We start from the raw sequence: 23,403 nt of genomic DNA on the forward strand, positions 1-23,403 counted from the left end.
GTGTTTTTACACTCAGATTCTAAAAGTAATCTTTAGTCCCAACTAAACTTCGTACTCCAAAATTTTAAAAGTTTCTTGTATTGATATTTACACAATAAATATAATTTTAATCACTAACTTCTTTCTCATTCCTGAAATATGTGCTTTTCTTTATCCTTGGGCATCTTGAATCATCTGATGAATCAATTTCTTCTTCTAGTTCAGGAATTTTTTTTCTTTCTTTTTTTCTTTCTTTATTCTTTGGAGGTACATGTTCTCCAAGCATATTTTTAGGACAGACATAATTTAAGTGTCTACTTTCCTCACATTCATAACACTTCGATTTATAAAAAATAATTTTGTCTTTGGATCAACTCAGCTGCTCTTCCATTGTCAATAGCAAATCTTGCTTTTATCACTCCTCCAAATAACTGTTTGTTGATTATTGCCCTGGTACAATTTTGTGCAGAATCTTTTTCTAAACAAAATAAAGGCAACCCTTTACTCTTCCTGGCGTCTTTGCTTCATTATAATAACCTTTATAACTTTGCCAAACTTGAAAAATTCGGGGTGTAAGACATTGTTGGTCAGAGAAAAGGGCAAGTAGATACATTGTGCTTTTTCTTGGGGCCAATCCACCGCGCTCTTTTCTTTAGGTGGAGTTGGCAGAGAGATCAGAAGATCAGCTCAGAGGGGGCTCAGCCCTGCCTACAGTGGCCTTGGCATCACCAATACTGGAAGGGGTTGGGCACTGCAGATGAAAAGGTAGCAGCAACAATGCCTTTTCCTGGCTATTCTGGCAATTTTGTTGTTGTTTTTATTGATTTCAGAGAAAGGAAGGGAGAAGGAAAGAGAGATAAAAACATCAATGATGAGAAAGAATCATTGGTCGGCTGCCTCCTGCATGCTCTCTACTGGAGACTGAGCCCACAATCCGGGCATGTGCCCTGACTCGGAATTGAACCATGACCTCTTGGTTCATGGGTCAACACTCAACCACTGAGCGACACCGGCCAGACTCTTCTGGTAGTTTGTTGTTGTTTTTTGTACCTTTTTGAGGAACTCCAGAACTGTTTTTTATAGTAGCTTCACCATTTTATAGTCCCACCAGAAATATACAAGTGTTCAGTTATAAAACTGAAACAATTTGGGTTCACCATTGAACTGTTTTGAAGTTTGGGGTGATTGTCTAACAGAGGAGAGAATATGAATGTTCCAAATATTTCAAGATAGAGTTTAATGAAAATATTTCTTCCCAACAAGGATGATTTAAAGCAGCTTATGAACCTGGATTTTTCATAATCCTTTTTAAAAATTTATTTAAATATTTGTACATAACATAAAATTCAAAAAGCAGCAGATTTAATATAGAGTAAAAAGTAAATCTTGCCCAGCTGGTGTGTCTCGGAGGTTGAGCATCAATCTATGAACCAGGAGCTCATGGTTCGATTCCTGGTCAGGGCACATGCCCAGGTTGGGGGCTACCAATCAGTGATTCTCTCTCATTGATGTTTCTGACTCTCCCTCTCTCTTCCTCTCTGAAATCAATAAAAATATATATTTTTTAAAAAATGAATCTAGTCCTGGCCAGTGTGGCTCACTTTGTTGGTGCATTGTTTTGTACACCAAAAGGTCGCAGCTTTGAAATCCCATTGGGGCATACACGGGAGGCAATTGATAGATATTTCTCTCTTACATCAATGTGTGTGTGTGTGTGTGTGTGTGTGTGTGTGTGTCTCCTCCCTCTCACTAAAATCAATAAAAACATATTCTCGGGTGAAGATTAAAAAGTAAATCTCCCTTTCACTCCTGTTTACAAATTATTTAATTTCCATTCTTGAAAGCAGCCTAATTTCTTATGTATGCTTCCATTGATATTCTGTAATACATGAACATATTAATATCTTTATATCTCTTCTACCTCCTGCTCTTCCTCTCCTTCCCTGCTCCTTCCCTCTTTCTTTTCTCCTCTTCCTTTCTTCTTTCCTCATTTTCTCCTTTTAACATAAGTAATGTCATTCATTACACGTTCATTACTTTGCTATTTTCACTTATATTTTGAGAATTAATTCCATTGGTAGTCCGTATTGTATTGCCTTTTTCTCTTTAGAACATATTTTCATTTATGGAAATTCTCTAATATGTTTAATAGTCTCCTGTTGACATACACACTTTGAATATAATTATAAAGGCAGTGTTTATTAAAATACATTTTATCTTCATTGACGGTTATTAGCTGTTAAAGTGCATACATTTTTTGGGACACCCTGTATATTTTGGTAATTTCTTGTCTTGCTATTGCATTTTTATAAAAGTAATTTCACTCTTGTCATCTATTAGATTGAATACTCACCTCTTAAGGAGTATGAGCAGTTAAGTAGTATAATGATTAATTTTAAGACAAGCATTTCTTTATGAATTTTCTTTCAAACTTCTGGATTCATTTAATCTCATAACCTCAAATTAAAAGGCAAACTGTTGTCCTGGCCAGTTTTCTCAGTAGTTAGAGTGCCAGCCCTCGGACCAAAGGGGTTGCGGGTTTGATTCCCGGTGAAGGGCATGTACCTACCTGGGTTGCAGGTTTGATCCCCAGCCCTGGTTAGGGTGCATGTGGGAGGCAACCAGTTGATGTGTCTCTCTCACATAGATGTTTCTCTCTCTCCCTCTCCCTCCCCCCTTCCCTCCCACTGTCTAAAAAATTAATGGAAAAAATATCCTTGGGTGAGGGTTAACAACAACAACAAAAAAAGGCAAACTGTTAAGTAGCTATAATCATAAACAGATGCAATAAGGTAGTTTCTTATTTCTTTGAATTAGACTTTTCTCAATACTGGTAAACATGTAAAACCAAATATGGAAATACATTGGATGCTAAGGTTGATATAACATTATAACAACTAATTTAAAGTTTTATCTTTCGTGAGGACAGATTATTCTCATTTATTAATATTAGTAAAAGTTTTAATACAAATCTACATGATTAAATGTGGTATTAACATAATACTTCTTATATCTGTAGAGTACCATGTTAGACATATTTGAAAGATTCTGCTACTGAAAACATGCTTAAGGGCACTAGTTCATTCTGTCTCATTTTAAGATTTAAATTTGAATTGTGACTTACCCTAGGCATTGTTCCTAGAATTCTAGTAGCTGCTACAGTCTGGTGCATTGCTTCCAGTAGATTCGCTATCCCTAGCAATTGAAAGTAGAAGCAATGGAGCCAATCAGTATTTTTTCCAGAAAAAAAAATCTAAACTACACTTATATTTACCTGTATAAGAAACAAGATTAGGAGTACTAGTAACTCAGTGCCTGATAATATAATTCACTGCCTTATATGTGAGGATTACTGGAATTTAAGTAGCTTTACCCATCAAAGTTACTAGTTCAGTCAAAAATTATTTAACGAAATCCATTCTTTGTACTCCATCCCTTAGTCTGTAACTTCATTTCACTTTTATTTAGTCCCTTAGTGGCTTTTGTTTTCACTCCACATAGAACGACACAGCGCCTCTCCCACCTACATAGTGGATAGCCTTATTGCTCCCTTGTAGACTTCTTCAGGTTTCTGCTCAGAAGTCACCTTAGCAGTTGGTCTTTCATCACCCTATATAGAATAGCAATCCTCCCCCAACTGCCCTCCTCTTATTTTCCTTGCCTTATTTTCTCCCTAACCCTCATTTTCTGACATAGTACATACATTTACATGTTTATTTGCTTATTGTCTTTATTTTCTTCTCATCAGAATGTAAGTTCTTAAGGTGGACTCTTTCTTTTGTCTTCTACTATATCACTAACACATTAAACAGTTCCTGGCACATAGCAGTTGCTCAGTAAACATTTCAATGAATGTATGAACCTTGGATTTCCTTTCCTGCCATTTCTGAAAGTTCTCCTTAGATCATAACATTGTCTTTAAATGTCTTAATATATCACCTGAAAGAATTTTGAGTACTCGTGTGCTGTCTCATACAGTTGTAAATCAGTATTTTATATTTTTTATTGTAAGTTTAAATAGAGTTACATAGCATGTCATTTTTGACATGCTATAAATATGCTGTTTAAATAAAATTGTTGCATCAATCTGTTAAAAGTATCATGGCAATTTGATTCCCATCAATACTTATTTAAAATATATAGGGTGTCCCAAAATTCACGCAAGATTTGAATTTTGTGTGAGCATTAACAACAACAACAACAAAAAATAAAAGACTAATTTTACTTGGTTTATTGAATCAGATTCTAATATCTGTTGCCCTTTGATTTCAATCCCTTCAATTTGATAAGCATTACCAAGGACCAATTATGGCCCAGGAGCAGGGACAATGAAGACCACGGCTTTGAGTATGTGCCAGCAAAGCCGTGGAGGCCATTTACCCGATGTGCTATTCCATACATAACCCTATACTGTATACTTTATGAATCAGTAAAAAATTTACAATTTTTAATTATAAACCTGTGTTTTTTATCAAAATTACTTCTTGCGTGAATTTTGGGACACCCTATACATGCACAAGTTTTTATTTATAGTTCGACATTTTATATTATTCTTTTTCTCCTTGAAAGGAGACTTTCCATTCTACTTTCACCACATAGATTTCTTCTAATGTAATACTTTTATGCTTGAAATAAGGTAGTAATTCTATTATTCTTGTAATAAAGATATGTACATTTCTTTAATGATAAAAGCACTCAAAAAACTAGGAAAAAGGGGGACCTTTTTAACATAATAAAAAACATTTATGAAAAACTATAGCTAACATTTTACTAAATTGTAAAAGACTGAAAGCTTTTCTCTAAAATTAGGAACAGCTGAAGCCGGTTTGGCTCAGTGGATAGAGCGTCGGCCTGTGGACTGAGGGGTCCCAGGTTCGATTCCGGTCAAGGGCATGTACCTGGGTTGCGGGCACATCCCCAGTGGGAGATGTGCAGGAGGCGGCTGATCGATGTTTCTCTCCCATCGATGTTTCTAACTATCTCTCTCCCTTCCTCTCTGTAAAAAATCAATAAAATATATTTAAAATTAGGAACAAGACAGAGATACCTGTTTTTGCCACTACTATTCAACATTGTACTAGAAGTCCTAGCCAGAGCAATTGGGCAAGAAAAATAAAAGGCATTCATTTTGAAAAGGAAGAAGTAAAACTATGTATTTGCAGATGACATGATTCCGTATATAGAAAACTTCAAAAATTCTAGTGATAAGTGAATTAAGAGAAGTTGCAGGTTTTACAATATCAGGGTTTGTTTGTTTTTTAACACTAGCAATAAACATTTTTAAAAGAAAATAAGGAATACATTTAACCTAGAAGGTAAAGCATTTGTACACTGAAAACTGGAAGAAAATTCAAATTTATGGATTGCAAGACTCAATATTGCTAAGATAGAAGTACCACCCAAAGTGATCTTTAGATTCAGTGTCATGCCTATCAAAATTCCAAGTCTGTTTCTTGTAGAAATAGAAAAGTTTAATCTTTAAATTTATATGGAATACAACAGACTCCGAATAACCACAACAGTAATGAAAATGAAAATGAAAAACAAATTTGGACAGCTCCATCATATAGACCCATAGATTAGAATTGAGATTTCAGAAGTGAACCCATACACCTATGGCCATTTGATTTTCTACAAGAGTGCGAGACCATCCAATGGGGGTAGAATAGTAAATGGTGCTGAGACAAGTGGATATCCATGTGCAAAGGAATGAAGCTGGATCCCTACCTCACTCCAAATATAAAAACTTAAAATGGATCAAAAACCTAAATTAAAGTCTTTGACATAAAACCATAAAGCTCTTAGAAGAAAATATAGGGGTAGATCTTCATGACCTCCTCCTATCTGACAATGGATTCTTAGCTATGACACCAAAAGCACAAACCACAAAAGAAAAAACAAATTGGAATTCATTGTAATTAAAAGCGTTTGTGCATAAAAGAGCATTATCAAGAAAGTGAAAAGATAACTTACAGAATGGGAGAGAATATTTGCAAATTATATATCTGGTAAAATTCTGATATATAAAGAACCTAATAACAGACAACTGAACTTTAAAAAATATAGAAGACATGAATAGACTTTTCTCCAAAGGAGATACTAGTACACAACTGGTCAACAAGCGCACGAAGAGATACTCAACTTCCTTGGTCATTAAGGAAATGAAAATCAAACCACATTGAGGTACTGCTTAACAGGTCCAGCAGTTTGACTGTAGTAAAAAATATTGAAAGATAAGTGTCAGCAAGGATATGGAGAAATAAGAGCCCTTGAAAATTGCTGGTGGGACTGTAAAATTATGAAGACCCTTTAAAAAATAGCGTTGGCGTTCCTAAAAAAGATAAACATAGAATTATATGACCCAGCAATTTCACACATAGGTATATATCCCCCAAAATTGAAAATAGGCACTCAAATACTTGTACAAAAAGTTCATAGTGGCATTATTCACAGTAACCAAAAGATGGAAGCAACCCAAATGTCTATCAACAGATGAATGGATAAACAGGTTGTGGTATATACATACGTCAGCCATAGAAGAGAACTGAAGTATTGGTACATGTTATATATAACATGGATGAACCTCAAAAACAGTATATTGAATGCAAGAAGCCAGGCATAAAAGGCCACAAATGGTATGATTCCTTTAAATAAAATACTCAAAATAAGCAGATCGAAAGAGATAAAAAGCCAGTTAGTGGTTGCAAAGGAATGGGGGAAAGGGGACATAGGAAGAGATTATTTAAAGGGCTTTAAAAAATATAGTAGAAAAATGTAGAAATGTTTTCTTTAGACATGTTGAAAAAGTTTTGAGACTGGGGAGAGTCGGTAATTGCACAACATTGTGAAGGCACGAAATACCGCTGAATTGTACTCTTTAAAATAGCTAATTGTGATATGTGAATTTCACTTAAAAACGTATATAGAAACCTAATGTTAAAGTTTTTTATATTGTATAACCAAACAGCTTTAAGTGCTTTAGTATTTCTTATGGGTGGAGTTACTGTCGTTGTTGTATACTAAATGTTTTACAGATTTTGTTAAATAATGATTTTAATTAAATCATTAAGAGTCAAATTTATTGGAAATACATCTTCTCTTAATAGTATGGATTTTTTTAGTGCCATGTAGTTCATGTATCCATGAATGACGGCTGAAGAGTTCAACATCAATTTTATTCCTGTTTTATTTCATTATTATTGTTATTATTTTTAACCTTAACTCTCACAACCATTTTTATTAGAAAGGTGAATCCTGATCTTCATGATGGGCTTTTTGATAGAATTTCTGGTAGTGATCATGGGCACCAGGGTCCCTGAACTCTTGGCAGGCAGCTACCAGAATGGTCTGGTCGTACTGGATGAGAATGTCTTTGATCTCCTTCTTGGAAGCCTATCCATATGTTTTTGGTAATAGGCAACCAGGCCTTTGGAGGTGGACTGGCCAATTGCGTAAGTCTGGGCCGCGTGACCACCACCCTTCCCATGGACACAGCCAGCTCATTGTTCCTTGCCCAGAGGCAGAGCAGGCTCCAGTAGCTTGTGTTGCAGGGTGTGGTTGGATCATGTTCAGGGAGCACCCATTCATCTAACGAGGCAGGTGCCCCGTTTGCCATGTGCCAGGGCACTGGCAGTTTTCTTGTGTCCTAAGACCTGCCCCAACTGCAGAGGACCCTCGGATGGCATGGCTGCAGGTGTACATGAGATATCCTCATTGTGAGGTGCTACAAGCAGAAAGAAAGTCCTATTTTATGTTTTGTTAGACATAAGAGCTGAGAAACATTGTTAATATAAATAAGTAGATGGTGATGGACATTTTGTTATGTCTGTGTCACCTCCCTATCTGCCCTGCTATGTTCATGACAGGGAAGGCACCCCAACCCCCTGATCAGCCCTGCTCTGTGCCTGATAGGGGGGAGCTCCCCAGCCCCCTGATCGCCCTGCGGCTCTGTGTGTGACAGGGTGCGGCGCCCCAACCCCCTGATCGGACCTGCTCTGTGTGTGACGGTGCGGCGCCCCAACCTCCCCCCACGGGCCCTGCTCTGTGTGTGATGGGGTAGAGCCATAACCTCCCCATCGGCCCTGCCCTGAGTGTGACAGTGGCGGTGCCCCAACCCCCTGATTGGCCCTGCTCTGTGGGTGATAGAGGGTGGCGCCCCGACCGCCCCCCACGGGCCCTGCTCTGTGTGTGACCTGTGTGTGACAGGGTAGAGCCATAACCTCCCCATCGGCCCTGCCCTGAGTGTGACAGGGTGCGGTGCCCCAACCCCCTGATCCGCCCTGCTCTGTGTGTGACAGGGGGCGGTGTCCCAACTCCCCTATCGGCCCTACTCTGTGAGTGACAGGGGGCAGCTCCTCAACCCCCTGATCGGCCTTGCTCTGTGCATGACAGGGGGGAGCTCCCCAACCCCCTGATGGGCCCTGCTCTATGCATGAGGGGGGGAGCTCCCCAACCCCCTGATCGACCCTGCTCTGTGCGTGACAGGGGACAGCGCCCCAACCCCCTGATTGGCCCTGCTCTGTGCGTGACAGGGGTTGGCGCTGCCACCTCCCCATCGACCCTGCCTTGAGTGTGACAGGGGCTGGTGCCCCAACCCCCCAATCGGCCCTACCCTGAGCGTGACTGAGGGTGGCCTCGCAACCTCCCGATCCACCCTGCTCTGTGCATGACGGGGCAGTGCCCCAACTCCCCAATCAGCCCTGCTCTGAGCCCGACCAGGGGCTGCACCTAGGAATTGGGCCTGCCCTCTGCCACCCGGGAGCAGGCCTAAGCCAGCAGGTCATTATCTCCCGAGGGGTCCCAGACTGCGAGAGGGCACAGGCCGGGCTGAGAGACCCCCCCCCCCGCCCCCCCGAGTGCACAAATTTTTGTGCACTGGGCCTCTAGTTGTTAATATAAATAAGTAGATGGTGATGGACATTTTGTTATGTCTGTGTCACTCAGTTCTTTGAATTTCTATGTCATATGCCAAAAAAAAACACACATAGTGTGATTTACTGTAAAATGTAGTTGTAGTGATTTATCAGTTGATAATTCAGTTTTTCCTTCAATTTTTTTGAAACTGAAGAATTGGAAAACACTTTATACTTGCATAAGAATTTGATAATCACTAGAGTCAGTCATTTTCACTACTGCCTCAACACTTATACCAGCATTTCCAGTTGCCCTTATATTTACTGCTTTACGGATTTTGCCTCTCAGGGAAATATATCAAGGTAATAAGAGACATAGGTTAGAGGACTATCTTTCTTTTGTGAAATGAAAAGGCATTGTTAAAAGGGAAAAGGGGAAGGAAGGTGAACTCTCGTGACACAGGCAGAGCAGTGTTTGAAATAATTATCTGTCGGAGTTGAAAATCTGATACCCTTAAAACCTCCCTATATCCATGCAACTCTTGCAAAATCTTTATGTACCTGCAGGGTACTGAACTCTCTCTGAGATTTTGTATAAAATGCTTTTTACTGCCTACCTTCAGATAGGAATCTTTGAATAGCTTGGGACTTCTATGTACTGTGATTAAATAGATGAAAAATGGAATTTGCCCTAAAACTCTTTTTTGAAAATGACTTTATTTATTTAGTACTGGAATAAATATAGAATTAATATAAAATTCTTTAAAATTTGGTGACTTAGGAGGTTGGCTTCTCTTATAATTCCTTTTCTAAAATCTTTCCCAGGTCAATGAGTGGTCATTGAAGATAAGAAAGGAAATGAGAGTTGTTGACAGGCAAATAAGAGGTAAATTACCATTTTATGTCTCCTGTTCCCTCACTCCCTTAGTGTATTTTGCATTAGTTCATAAAAATAAGCTGCTTCAAAACATAGTTGATTCTTATATTATTTATAATTATTCTATTTGCTTTCTAATAATTATAAGAAAAACTAATCCTAATGAACTCAAAGAAACTTTATATTTTGTTAGAACTAAATCTTTCTCTTGCCTGGAATTCAGCTATTCAAGGGAGAGGGGTCATGTTCATTCATTTCTGGTTTTCTAGAGCTCAGTGTTGGAAACAAAGCAGGTGCTCACATACTGTGGTAGACAGAATAATGTCCTCCCAAAGATGTCCACATTTCAATCCCCACAGCCTGGGAATATGTTACCTTACGTGGCAAAAGGGAATGTGCAGATGTGATTAAATTAAGGCTCTTGAAGTGGGGAGATAATCCTGGGTTATCTGGGTGGGCCCAATTTAATCACCAAGTCCTTATAAGACGGAAGCAGTATACTGAGGAAAGTGAGAGGAAAGGAGATGTGACCACAGTACCAGGTACTGGAGTGATGTATTTTGAACATGGAGGAACAGGCCATGCGCCAAAGAACACATTGGCCTCTGGAAGCTAGAAAAGACAGGGAAGTGGCTTCTCCCATGAAGCTTCCAGAAGGAACACAGTCCTTCCAACACATTGATTTTTCAGACTCCTAACCACCAGAATTATAGAAGAATAAATGTGTTGTTTTGAGCCATCTTATCTAATAAAAGAGAAACATGCAAATTGACTGTACCTCTGCTACACACAACAAGCCACACCCACAAGCCAATCAGGAGCAACTATGCAAATAAACTCAACCAAGATGGCGGTGGCCACGGAGCTGGAGCAAACAGGAGGCTTGCATTGCCCCTGGTAATGGAGGAAGCCAAGTTTCCCGCCTGCCCTGGCTGGCTGTGGGCTCCGCTCAAGGCTACAAAGTTTCAATTATAGAAGATAAACAAATCCCAGATACCTGCTTCCAGCTGCTGTGGCCTCTGCTCAAGGAGGGTCAGGGAGCCTGGGTTGCCCGGGGCCATGGCCAGCCTGCAAATAGCCATCAGCCCCTCACCCAGGCTGGCCACGCCCCCCAGCGGGGACCCCCACCCTGAAGGGGGTGTGACCAGCCTGAAAATGGCCCTCAGCAAATCACCCAGGCTGGCCACACCCTCATAGGGTGAGGGTCCACGCTGGGGGCTTGGCCAGCCTGCAAACAGCCATCAGCCCCTCACCCAGACTGCAAACAGCCATCAGTCCTTCACCAAGGCTGGCCAGGCACCCCAACAGGACCCCTACATCCTAAAGGGGGTGTGGCCAGGCATCCCAGCAGGGACTCCCACCCTCAAGGGAGTGTGGCCAGCCTGAAAATGGCCCTCAGCCCCTCACCCAGGCTGGCCACACCCTCATGGGGTGAGGGTCCCTGCTGGGGGGCTTGGCCAGCCTGCAGACAGCCATCAGCCCCTCACCAAGGCTGGCCAGGCACCCCAGCGGGACCCCCCATCCTAAAGGGGGTGTGGCCAGCCTGAACACAACCCTCAGCCCCTCACCCTGGCTGGCCACGCCCCCCCAGCAGGGACTCTCACCCCATGGGGGCGTGGCCGGCCTGCAAACCACCACAGGCCCCTCGCCCAGGCCGCCCCATGCCCCTCAGGAACCCCCACCCTGATCCGGGACACCCTTCAGGGCAAACCAGCCGAGCCCCCCTTGCACCAGGCCTCTATCTAAACTAATAAAAGGGTAATATGCTAATTAGACTGGGAGACCTTCCAGGAGACCTTCTTGACGTTCTTCTGGACAAAGCCATGGTGGCGGGGCTGAGGTAGAGGCGGTTTCGAGGCCAAGAGGGGAGGGCAGTTGTGGGTGTTCAGGCTGGTGGAGGGTGGGGCCATTGGGGGTAAGCAGACCAGCAGGGGGGCCAGTTGGGGGCAAGCAGGCCATCAGTGGGGGTCAGTTGGAGGTGATCAGGACAGTGGGGGGTGCAGTTTGGACTGAGCAGGCCAGCAGGGGGGCAGTTGAGGGCGAGCAGGCCAGTGGGAGGGGAGGTGGGGGTGAGCAGGCCAGCAGGGGGTGCAGTTGGGGGTGAGCAGGCCGTCAGGCAGGCAGGTAAGCAGTTAGGAGCCAGCAGTCCCAGATTGCGAGAGGGTGTCCGACTGCCTGTTTAGGCCCGATCCCTGTAAACCGGCAGTAGGACATCCTTCGAGGGGTCCCAGATTGGAGAGGGTGCAGTCCGGGCTGAGGAACACCCCTCCCCCATGCATGAATTTCGTGCACCAGGCCACTAGTTAATAATAAAGAACTAAAGAAAACTCTACTTACAAAGAAACTAGAGGCCTGGTGCACGAAATTCGTGCATAGGGAGGTCCCTCAGCCCAGCCTGCACCCTCTCCAATCTGAGACCCACCAGGATCGGGCCTAAACGGGCAGTCGGACATCCCTCTCACAATCCAGGACTACTGGCTCCCAACCGCTTGCCTGCCTGCCTGCCTGATCATTCCCTAACCACTCCCCTGCCAGCCTGATCGACGCCTAACTGCACCCCTGCCGGCCCAATTGCCCCTAACTGCCCTCCACTGCCAGCCTGGTCACCCCTAACTGCCCTCCCTTGCCAGCCTGGTTGCCCATAACTGCTCTCTCCTGCAGGCCTGGTCCCTCCCAACTGCCCTCCCCTGCAGGCCTGATCACCCACAACCACCCTCCCCTGCCGGCCATCTTGTGTGTTGGAGTGATGGTCAATTTGCACATTACCTCTTTATTAGATAGGATGATTTTATGGAATGCAAATTAAATAAACTGTTACATAAGTAAGGAATGCAATTCCATTTTCACTACTCTAAGCATGGCTGTAAATTGAGGAAAATATATTTATAAGTAAATTGTCGTTGGGTATCACTTAAAATTAAGTGCAAAGAGATAATGACATTTAAAACTTTTATGATTTTTAACACTTTCATGATTGGAGTAAAATTAATACCATAAAAATATCCCAATGTCACCTTCTTAAAAAAAGAATTGGAGAGGGGAATTCCATTCCCAGCCACAGTGGAGTGAGGGATTCAGACTTGCACTCTCATTGTAAATAAAGAACTGGACAGAGTCTATGAAACCCAAGTTTGCAAACATTGGACAACTGGCAATGCAGAATTTTGATCACTGAGAGAAGGGAAACAAAGGGAGAGAGCCCTAATATGTATGTCCCTGATTTTCTGCCTGGAGCAACTTTCTGGACCATACATAGTACATGGAAGGGGATTCTAAGCAGAGCATGGTGGTCTCACTGAGTTGGGGAAACAGAATGGGGATCAGGGAGGCTGCAGTGGCTGGACTTTGTGGGCCAATGTATCAGAGAGAAGGGCATTGCCCAGATAAAGAGCCCCACACATCTGCATGGGGTCTCATTAGTCTCTAGCTGAATACTGTGCCCTGTATACTTAGAATGAGATTTCAAGTGGTTGGGCAAAGAACAATTACTGAGGACAGTACAAACTACTAGGAAGCTATAGGCTAAACAAGTCCCAGCACTAACAAGGAATTGAGAGATGGTAGACTTCTGATCCCACACAGTAATAAGACCTTTTTGAACATCTGGTACAGTTAATAGAGACCCCAGAAGGGCTATGTCTTGATATTAAGGCTAAATAGCCCTAGATTAAAGGCCGCCATAAGTCCATAGCAATAGCTTAAATTCAAGTCTTGAAACCTGATCTGCAGGCAGTTTAACTGTCTTCCAAATAAAGCTGCTCTTTACAAGAAGAACAAAAAATTTAGACACTTAGCAATTACTGGGAAGAAGCAGGTCAGTGGGAATCAAAATCAGGAAGTATAAATAGACTAAAAAAACCCACAATAATGATCGAAAGCAGACAAGAATTTTAGACAGCTTGATCCCCAGTGGGGGGCGTTCAGGAGGCAGCCAATCAATGATTCTCTCTCATCATTGATGCTTCGATCTCTCTTTCCTTCTCCCTTTCTCTCTGAAATAAATAAAAAAAATATATAAAGTTAAAAAAAAGAAAAGAGCAAAGTGGAACTTTTAGAAATAAAAGATCTGAAATAAAAATAAAATAAAAATGTCACTGAATGGGTTTAATAAGCAGATTAGACACTACAGAAAACAAGATCAGTGAAATTGAAGATACCAATGCAAACTTTTTTTTTTTTAAATATTTTTTTATTGATTTCTCACAGAGAGGAAGGGAGAGAGATAGAGAGTCAGAAACATCGATGAAAGAGAAACATCGATCAGCCGCCTCCTGCACATCCCCCACCGGGGATGTGCCCGCAACCCAGGTACATGCCCCTGACCGGAATCGAACCTGGGACCCTTGAGTCCACAGGTCGACGCTCTGTCCACTGAGCCAAACCGGTTTCGGCACCAATGCAAACTTTTAAAACTATAGTACAGAGAGGAAAATATTTTTAAATATATTTTTATTGATTTTAGAGAGGAAAGGAGAGGGAGAGAGAGATAGAGGGAGAATCGTCAACCAGCTGCCTCCTACAAACCCCACACTGGGGACCAAGCCTGCAACCCAGGCATGTGCCCTGACCAGGAATCGTACCATGACCTGGTTCATAGGTTGATGCTCAACCATTGAGCTACACTGGCCAGGTGAGAGGAAAAAGTTTTTTTTAGAAAAGAATGAACCTGTGGAACAATATCAAGTTGTCCAACATGTAATTTGAGTCTCAGAAGGAGAGGAGTCAGATAAAATGATAACTGATGAATACTGCAAACACAGAGATACAAGCAATTCTTCAAACAGGATCAACACAAAACCATACCAAGGCATATCACAATTTAGATCATTCATGTTGCCTCTCTGAGATGAACACAGCCTGCCTCCCCCCCACCCCCCAACTATAAAGGAAATAATATACATATTGAGGCAGAAAAGTATAAATAAGAAAGTTAAATCACCCTGAAATCCTATCAGTGGTTCTCAACCTGTGGGTCGCGACCCCTGAAAATACATCCTGCCTATCAGATATTTACATTACGATTCATAACAGTAGCAAAATTACAGTTATGAAGTAGCAACAAAAATAATTTTATGGTTGGGGGTCACCACAACATGAGGAACTATATTAAAGGGTCGCGTCATTAGGAAGGTTGAGAACCATTGAGAGAGAGCATGTTGGTGATCATCCCTTCCCGATATATGTCTGTCTATAGTTGCACTTATACACAAGCATTTGTTTATAAATGGATTATAATATTCTTGTTGCTGCTGCTATTTCTTACAGTAAAATATACATAACATAAAATTGACAATTTTAACTAAGTGTACAGTTCGGTAACATTAAGTCTATTCACATTGCTGTGTAACCATCAGTACTGTTTATTTCCAGAACTAATCTTTCATCCCATACTGAACTCTGTACCATTAAGCAGTAACTCTCCATTTCCCCCTCTCCCACCTTCCCTGGTAATCACTGTTCTACCTTCTGTCTCTATAATTTGACTGTTATGTTACCTCATAAAAGTGGAATCAAACAATATTTTTCTTTGAATTTGGGTTATTTTACTTACCATAATGCTTTTAAGATTCATCCATGTAATAACATATATCAGAATTTCCTTTTTAAAACTGAATAATATTCTATTGTATGTATGTACTTCATTTTGTTTATTGATCTATCAATGGACATCTGGGTTATTTCTACCTTTTGGCTGTTGTGAATATGCTGTTATGAACATGAGTGTACAATTATCTGTTTCAGTCCCTGCTTTAAATTCTTTTGTGTATATACCCCAGAAATGGGTCAAATAGTAATTCTGTATTTAAATTTTGAAAAACTGTAGTGTTTTCCACAGGACTGTACCATTTTACATTTTTAACATCCAGGACTAAGATTCAAAGCAACCACATAAAAAGAATATAGAAGAAAGTCACTGTGCATGCCCAGGGAAAGATGTACACTCTGAAAAGACCTGAGAAGTCTAAGTTTACACCTCAAGCTGATTCTCAGCACAGATATCCTATGACAATAAAAATTTTAAAAATAGCAAATTCTGGGGAAGTGGTAGAATTTCAAGAGTTATGTGATGATTCAAATGTCCCATTAACAAAAAATCACAAGGCATACAAAGAAACCTAAAGTACTGTCCACTCAATAGTAAGTAAATCAGCAGAAATTGTTCCTGAGAAAGACTAGATGACAGGTTTACTAAACAAAGACTTTAACACAGCCATCTTAAAGAGGTATAAAGTAAGATGTGGACAAAATTAAGAAAAGTATGTATGAACAAAATGGGAATATCACTAAATGATAGAAAACATGCAAAGAAACCAAAAAGAAAAGCAGCAGCTTAAAGGAATAATAATTGAAATGAAAAATTTGCTAGACTTATTTTTTTTAAAATATGTCTTTTATTGATTTCAGAGAGGAAGGGAGAGGGAGAGAAGGAAACACCAATGATGAGAGAGAATCATTGATCAGCTGCCTCCTGCATGCCCCACACTGGGGATTGAACCCACAACCTGGGCATGTGCCCTGACCGGGAATTGAACCATGACCTCTGGTTCATAGGTTGACACTCAACTACTGAGCCACACTGGCCGGGCAACTTTTACTTTTACTCTTAAATTACTTTAACGTTGTATCTGGAAATAACAAATACCCATCACATTAATTAGCTTACTTTTGTTTATATTCTGTTTTCCTGTTTAACAGACATATTTAGATCACAATAAGAACAGATTTGAGAACCAATAATTAAGGGGTTTGCCCTTAATTTTTGTTGTTTTGCTTTAAATTTAGATATTCAAAGAGAAGAAGAAAAAGTGAAACGATCTGTGAAAGATGCTGCCAAGAAGGGTCAGAAAGACGTCTGTGTGGTCCTGGCCAAGGAAATGATCAGGTCAAGGAAGGCTGTAAGCAAGCTCTATGCATCCAAAGCTCACATGAACTCTGTACTCATGGGGATGAAGAACCAGCTGGGTAAGAAGGCCATTGCCTTACCACCACCTAGTCAAAACAAGAAGCGAGAAAGAGAGAAACATTTATTTGTTTCCTCCTGTATACCCCCCATCTGGGATCGAACCCACAACCCAGGCATGGACCCTGACCGGGAATTGAACCTGCAACCTTTTGGTGCATGGGATGATGCTCCAACCAACTGAGCCACCCGGCCAGGGCTTTAATTTTTATTTTTTTATCATTGTCTTAGTTTGGGTGTTATATAAAATGCAAAATATTACTATCATTAGTTTTATTGTTACTTTTCTTTTTGCCAGTGTTGTTGAAGTAATGACAGTCTACACATAAAACTGCTTTGTTTCAAAGTTAGAATGTGCCTGACTGGAGTGGCTCAGGGGTTGAGCATTGACCTATGAACCAGGAGGTCACGGTTCGATTCCTGGTCAGGGCACATGCTTGGGTTTTGGGCTCAGCTCCCAGTAGTGGGGGGAGTGCAGGAGGCAGCCAATCAGTGATTTTCTCTTATCATTGATGTGTCTATCTTTCCCTTTCTCTCTGAAATCAATAAAGATATATTTTTTTAAAAGTCAGAATGTATTTCCTCATGTGAACAGTGTTATAGAGTGACCTGAGAGTTGAATCATAGTTAAACTTTGCATCCAGTTGGTTTCTGTTCTTACTTAATTTCTGTTAAATGAAGACATCTTAATGCAGAACTATAGTTGCTCAGAATGGCAGCAAGCGACTGTCAGAAATTTATACTTAGTATGGGCTCAGAAATTATGGAGAAACTTTTCACTAAAGAGTATTGTCAACTCTCTGTCAGATACTACATTGATGAGCACGTCACACTCAAAAGTTAGAAGACTGAATTTTCATTTTAAAGGCTGGTTCCAAATTATTACCTAATCCATTATTTGATTGTATTTAGCTCTGAAGGTATTTCTTTACGTTCAGTTTTAATTTAACACTTGGATGTAGCTTTTAAATACTAGCATGTGTAATGACTACATCATCAGTTTCTTTCTCCAGATACTGACAAAAATAATCATGGGTTGGGAAAGAGTAAAAATGTGGCAAACTCTTTGTACCACATCTTTTTAACTTTTTTAAAAAATATATTTTATTGCTTTTTTACAGAGAGGAAGGGAGAGGGACAGAGAGTTAGAAACATCTATGAGAGAGAAACATTGATCAGCTGCCTCCTGCACACCCCCTACTGGGTATGTGCCCGCAACCAAGGTACATGCCCTTGACCGGAATCGAACCTGGGACCCTTGAGTCCTCAGGCCGACGCTCTATCCACTGAGCCAAACCGGCCAGGGCCACATCTTTTTAACTTTTAAAAACTGTTATTTCAGCCCTAGAGTAATGTATTTAGACTCGTTCAATACTGGCTATATCACTTATCTCTATGCCTTTGAACAAACCAAGTGTTCAGTACCATGAAGAAATAGTTTAATCTTATGTCATTTTAAAAAATATATATTTTTATTGATTTCAGAGAGGAAGGGAGAGGGAGAGAGAGATAGAAACATCAATCAGTGATGAAAGAGAACCATCGATTGGCTGCCTCCTACAACCCCTTATTGGGGATTGAGCCCATAAACTAGGCATGTACCCTTGCCAGGAATTGAACTGTGACCTGCTGGTTTATAGGTCAGTGCTCACCACTGAGCCACACAGGTTGGGCTTATCTGTCATTTTGAAAGCTCAAGTAAAATATTCTTGCCTTTTACAGCCAGCTTTGAACGTTTCATGTTTATTCCCTATTTTCATATTCCCTATTTTTATGCAACATGCTGAAAAGATGCATGTTCAGTTGACCATGAGAAACTTATTTTAAATTTTTTCATTATTTTTGTTACTGAATCAATATCAGAAAACATTTTGCTTATTGTGCCTTCTCTCCCCTACCCCACCTAGGAATTCAGCACTGTATGCATAGTCTCTTTTTTTCCCCAATTGCAAAGTAAAAGTATACAGGATAATATAGTAGATACTATGTACCTATTGCCTAGAACCAATAAAATTTGATATTTTGTTATATTTGCCTCAGTTTTTATATTATAAAACATTATTACTAAACTTGAAGCTCCTTTAATATACCTTTCCAATTCCATTCCCTTCTCTCTCAACCTCCCTAGAGGAAACCACTATCATGAATCTTAAAACTTGTATAAATGGTATTATACTATATACACCATTCGGTATCTTTGTACCATGTATCGTTGTACTTTTGAAATATACTCAATGATAAATACGCACTTTAACTAGTGGATGGTACTCCATTATATGGGTGTGTCATATTTTATTTTTGTTTCCCCCATTGATGAGCATTTAGGCTATTTCCAGTTTTTGCTGTTACTAACAGTGCTGCTGTGAATGTCTTTTCACTCTTGCACACGTCAGGTGGTTTCTTTAGGACAGTTATATACGCAGAGTGGAACAGCTGAATTTAAGTTATTCTAGAATTGCAAAATTACTCTCTACAGAGGTTTTACCAATATATATTTCCACCAGCAGCAGATGAGAGTTCTTTTTTCCATATCTTTTTATAGTCCGACTTTTTAACCTTTAAGACAGTGGTTCTCAACCTTCCTAATGCCGTGACCCTTTAAATACAGTTCCTCATGTTGTGGTGACCCTCAACCATAAAATTATTTTCGTTGCTACTTCATAACTGTAATTTGCTACTGTTATGAATCGTAATGTAAATATCTGATATGCAGGATGCATTTTCATTGTTACAAATTGAACACAATTAAAGCATAGTGATTAATCACAAAAACAATATGTAATTATATATGTGTTTTCCGATGGTCTTAGGCGACCCCTGTGAAAGGGTCGTTCGACCCCCAAAGGGGTCGCGACCCACAGGTTGAGAACCGCTGCTTTAAGAAGTGTTATCTTGTTTAACATCTGTGGGAACTAGTGAACTTGATCACTCTCTTCTGTCACCTTTTCTCCCTGTGTACTGGTTCCGAAAAATCTTTTCAAGCAATTATAACTCACAGATCACCATTAATTTACGTGAAAAAAAAAATCTTTCCTCCCATAGCATGTACTTTCAGTGGTAAACATGACAAAAGCTTTCTCAGGTACTGCACAAGTCAAGAGCTTGTTATCCTTTAAATATACATTCCTAACAATATGTAATGTTTTTTAAAACATATATTACCCTGTGGTTCTATCACAACTTAAAAGTAAAATATCTGCTCTTTGATTTTTAAATGTTAAAGTGCTATAAGGCTCTGTTTGGCCCTCTGCTCCCTTCCATCTTCTAACATCATGATCTCATCTAGCCTCATGCCTTTAAATGCTGTTGATATTTGAAGTTTTGTCTTCAGCCTGACTTCATCACTAAATGTATAGTTGGCATCTCCACTCATGTCTTAATGAGAATATCAAAATTAATATGACCACACAAAATCTTGGCTGGTCTTACTTCATCTGTATCCCCACCTACTCCCTATGTTCTCCTCTAGGAACCCAAGACATCATATAATTTCAGTTGTAAATGTTTGCACTTAGATTTTTAAAAGACAAGGGTTCTACCCCTTCTGTTCCTTGTTCTTTCAGTTCTGGGATTTGTGATCATTTCTTTTCCACGCACTGCATTTTTCTGTTTGTTGTGGGCGGGGCGGGGGGGCGGTTAATGAAAGCAAAAGATTTTAGTCAGTTGTTAAATTTCCTAGATTGGTCCTTTAATTTGTTAGGTTTCCTATTTTCTGTTTTGAGAATAATAATAGTACCTTCCTCATAGGGTAGTGTGAGGCTTAATTTAGTGCCTGGCACATGGTAATTGCTACATATTATAGGTTTAAATGTTATCATTGTTATCAATTTAGTCTTTGTTTTCTACTTTCTGAGAAATTTCCTCAACTTCATATTCCATTTAGTCTATTGAATTCTTTGTTTTGGCTAGCTTGATTTTTATTTACAGGAAAGAATTCTGTGATAGTCCCCTTAAAAAAAAAATTCTGTTTTTATTTCATGAATGCAGTATTGTCCCTTATTTTTGACAGTTTTCTTTAATAAATTATTTTTTGTTCCTTGCATTGGTTCTCAGAGCTGCTTCTTCTCTATTTCTCTCTCCCTTTTTAAGAAAGGAAGAGAACCCAGTGGTTGAGCGTTGACCTATGAACCAGGAGATCACAGTTCGATTTTCGATCAGGGCTCATGCCCAGGTTGTGGGCTCGATCCCCAGTGGGGGCGTGCAGGAAGCAGCTGGTTATTTCGTCTCTAGCATCATTGATGTTTTTCTCTCTCTCTCCCTTCCTCTCTGAAATCAATAAAAATTTATTTTTTTTTAAGAAGAGAGAGGGAGGCAGAGAGGGGAAATGGAGGAGATTGGATTAAGTGTAAGCTTCATGAGAACCTTCTTCAGTCTCTTCAGCAAATGGACTAAGCTACAAAGAGCAAAATGTTTTCATAAATTTAATAAATACATTCTCTTAGCCCCTATTATGTGCCATATATATTGCTGGGCACTGGAGATAAAATAATGAACATTACAGGCACAGTGTTGCCCTCTAGGTATGGAGTGAAAAGCAAATAATTGAATAAGTTTAATAAAGTAATAAAATACATGCATATTTATAATTGTGTTAAGCACTAGGAGACTGTAAAAGGGAAATGCAGTGAAAGGTGGCTCCTTAAGGCACGGATGTAACCTGAAGGAGGAGGAGCAATTAAGTGTATGTGTTGGTGGGATGTTCCAACTAGAGTGTCAGTATGTGTAATGGTCATGGGGCAAAAACAATAGTGTACTCCACTCTGAAGGAAGGTCTGGGAGGTTGGGTACCCCAACTCTCAAGTTGATGGCCAGTAAGGATGAGCAGGGAAGTGAAGACGGGGTTTTTTTGGTGTTTTTTATTTTTTGTTAATCTTCACTCAAGGATATTTTCCCATTGATTTTTAGAGAGAGTGGAAGGGAGGGGAAGAGACAGAGAGAGAAACATCAATGTGAGAGAGACACATCGATTGGTTGCCTTCCTCATGCACCCTGACCAAGGTTGGGGATCGAGTCTACAACCCAGGTACGTGCCTTTGGCCGGAGAAAAACCTGGAACCCTTCAGTCTGCGGGCCCACGATCTATCCACTGAGCCAAACTGGCTAGGGTAAGAAGGCAGTTTTTACAGCTATTAAAAGCAAGAGTTCTTAGAGACACATTCAAATTGAGATGCGCTGTGGCTACGGAGCAGATAAAATGCAGTGGGAGTTCAGAGGAAAAGTATTTGGGGGAGAATCAGGGAGGCAGCTGAGTAGAGGAACTAGGGTGCAGGTGAAGTATTTCAAGTTGTGTTCAGCCAACAGCACTTGATTCAGTTTGATGAGAGTGCATTAAGGGGAGCAGTGGGAGGTAACGCTGCAAAGGTAATTTGGAGTCGAGCTGAGAGTTAAGCTGAGGAATTGTCATTCATTTCCTAGGCAGTGGAGAGCCTTGGCACACTTAAGCACAGACTGCAGATGCAGCAAGTGGGGCAGTGGGACCAGGGAGGTAGTGGGCAGAGCCTGAGTAGTCAGTCCACTGGGATGGCGTGGAAGAGAGGGCGAGAGGAGGCACTGTTCTGCATGAAGGGTAAACGGGACTTGGTGAAGGTGTAAACAAGGCAGAGATGCGCCAAACTCTTGAACGTGGAAAAACTGCAGGGCCATTAAGACACTGGAAACCTAGAGAGATGAAGAGGCCTGGGAGGAAAGGAGATTCTGTTGGGCTGTCCAGATCACTGGATGAAGATCACCTGGCTTCCCCAGCACCAATGCGCTGCCTGGTGAGAGGAACCCCCAGGGAGAGAATTGAGAGGGTTTATAATAGGGTGTTGCTTGTTGATAAATTAAATACAGCAGAGAAGGTACGTGAGGATAGGACTTGGGACAGGCAAGAGGGAGGAGTTTACATTTAGGGAGGGAGAAAGGAGAAAACCAGAAATGGTGTAATGAGAGTTCCTGAGTGGTCTTGCATCAAATGTGCCTTCCACACACCCCCCCCCTCCCCCAGGCCTGTTGCTGCTTTGAAAACCCACCATTTGATGCAGTCATTCCTTTTCCTAAAATGCAGTTGTTAAAATGCAGATGTCCCTGGGAGGGTGAAATGCTAAGCCTTGTCAGCTATGAATACGTTGTCATGATCAGATGCTTTCCAGGTGAAGCTTTCTGACAGCAGCTTCCCACAGAATAAGACAGATGATGAGTGTGTTTTGATTGAGAGGAGAAAGTGAAGAGAGAGGTTCAAAGGTGGGGCAGGAAATAGAATTACCATATCATCTGGCAATTCCACTGCTGGGTGATCACTCAAAAGGATTGAAAGCAGGGATTCAGACAGGTAATTGTGCACCCATGTTCCTAGCAGTGTTTTCACAATGGGCAAAAGGTAAAGGGCAGCTTGAGTGTCCACTGAAGGATGAAGAGATAAAATGTGGTTTATATACAAAATGGAATATTCTTCATCTTTAACACACATTACAAATGGCTACACCTTGAAGGCATTATGTGAAGTGAAATACACCTGTCACAAAAGAACAAATATGGCGGCATAGACAAACACCTGAAATTGCTGCCTCACACAACCACTTCAAAAATACAACCAGAAGACAAACAGATATCATCCAGAACCACAGGAAGGCTGGCTGAGTGGAAATTCTACAACTAGAAGGAAAGAGAAAAGCACACTGAGACTCAGAGGAGGTGCAGAAGTAAAGTGCAGAGGTACGGAGGCACGCGCGGAAAGGGCTGGCAACTGAGGACAC

General features: G+C 40.9%; 1 protein-coding gene and 2 pseudogenes across 2 annotated transcripts in view; 1 reads left to right on the forward strand and 2 right to left on the reverse strand.

Moving 5' to 3' along the window:
* CHMP3 (charged multivesicular body protein 3) overlaps positions 1-23,403 on the forward strand; it is a 43,592-nt gene that overhangs the window by 7,887 nt on the left and 12,302 nt on the right. The window contains exons 2-3 of one of the 2 annotated variants that reach the window (XM_036333889.1): positions 9,657-9,717; positions 16,492-16,671. In XM_036333889.1, the coding sequence (XP_036189782.1) occupies positions 9,657-9,717; positions 16,492-16,671 (241 nt within the window). The remainder of the gene's footprint in view (positions 1-9,656; positions 9,718-16,491; positions 16,672-23,403) is intronic. The other variant, XM_036333890.1, reaches the window with a different exon arrangement.
* LOC118669344 lies at positions 107-5,052 on the reverse strand (annotated as a pseudogene).
* LOC118668777 lies at positions 7,314-7,664 on the reverse strand (annotated as a pseudogene).

This window comes from Myotis myotis, unplaced genomic scaffold (genome assembly GCF_014108235.1).
Source record: "Myotis myotis isolate mMyoMyo1 unplaced genomic scaffold, mMyoMyo1.p scaffold_m19_p_14, whole genome shotgun sequence".
NCBI classification, from domain to species: Eukaryota; Metazoa; Chordata; class Mammalia; order Chiroptera; family Vespertilionidae; genus Myotis; species Myotis myotis.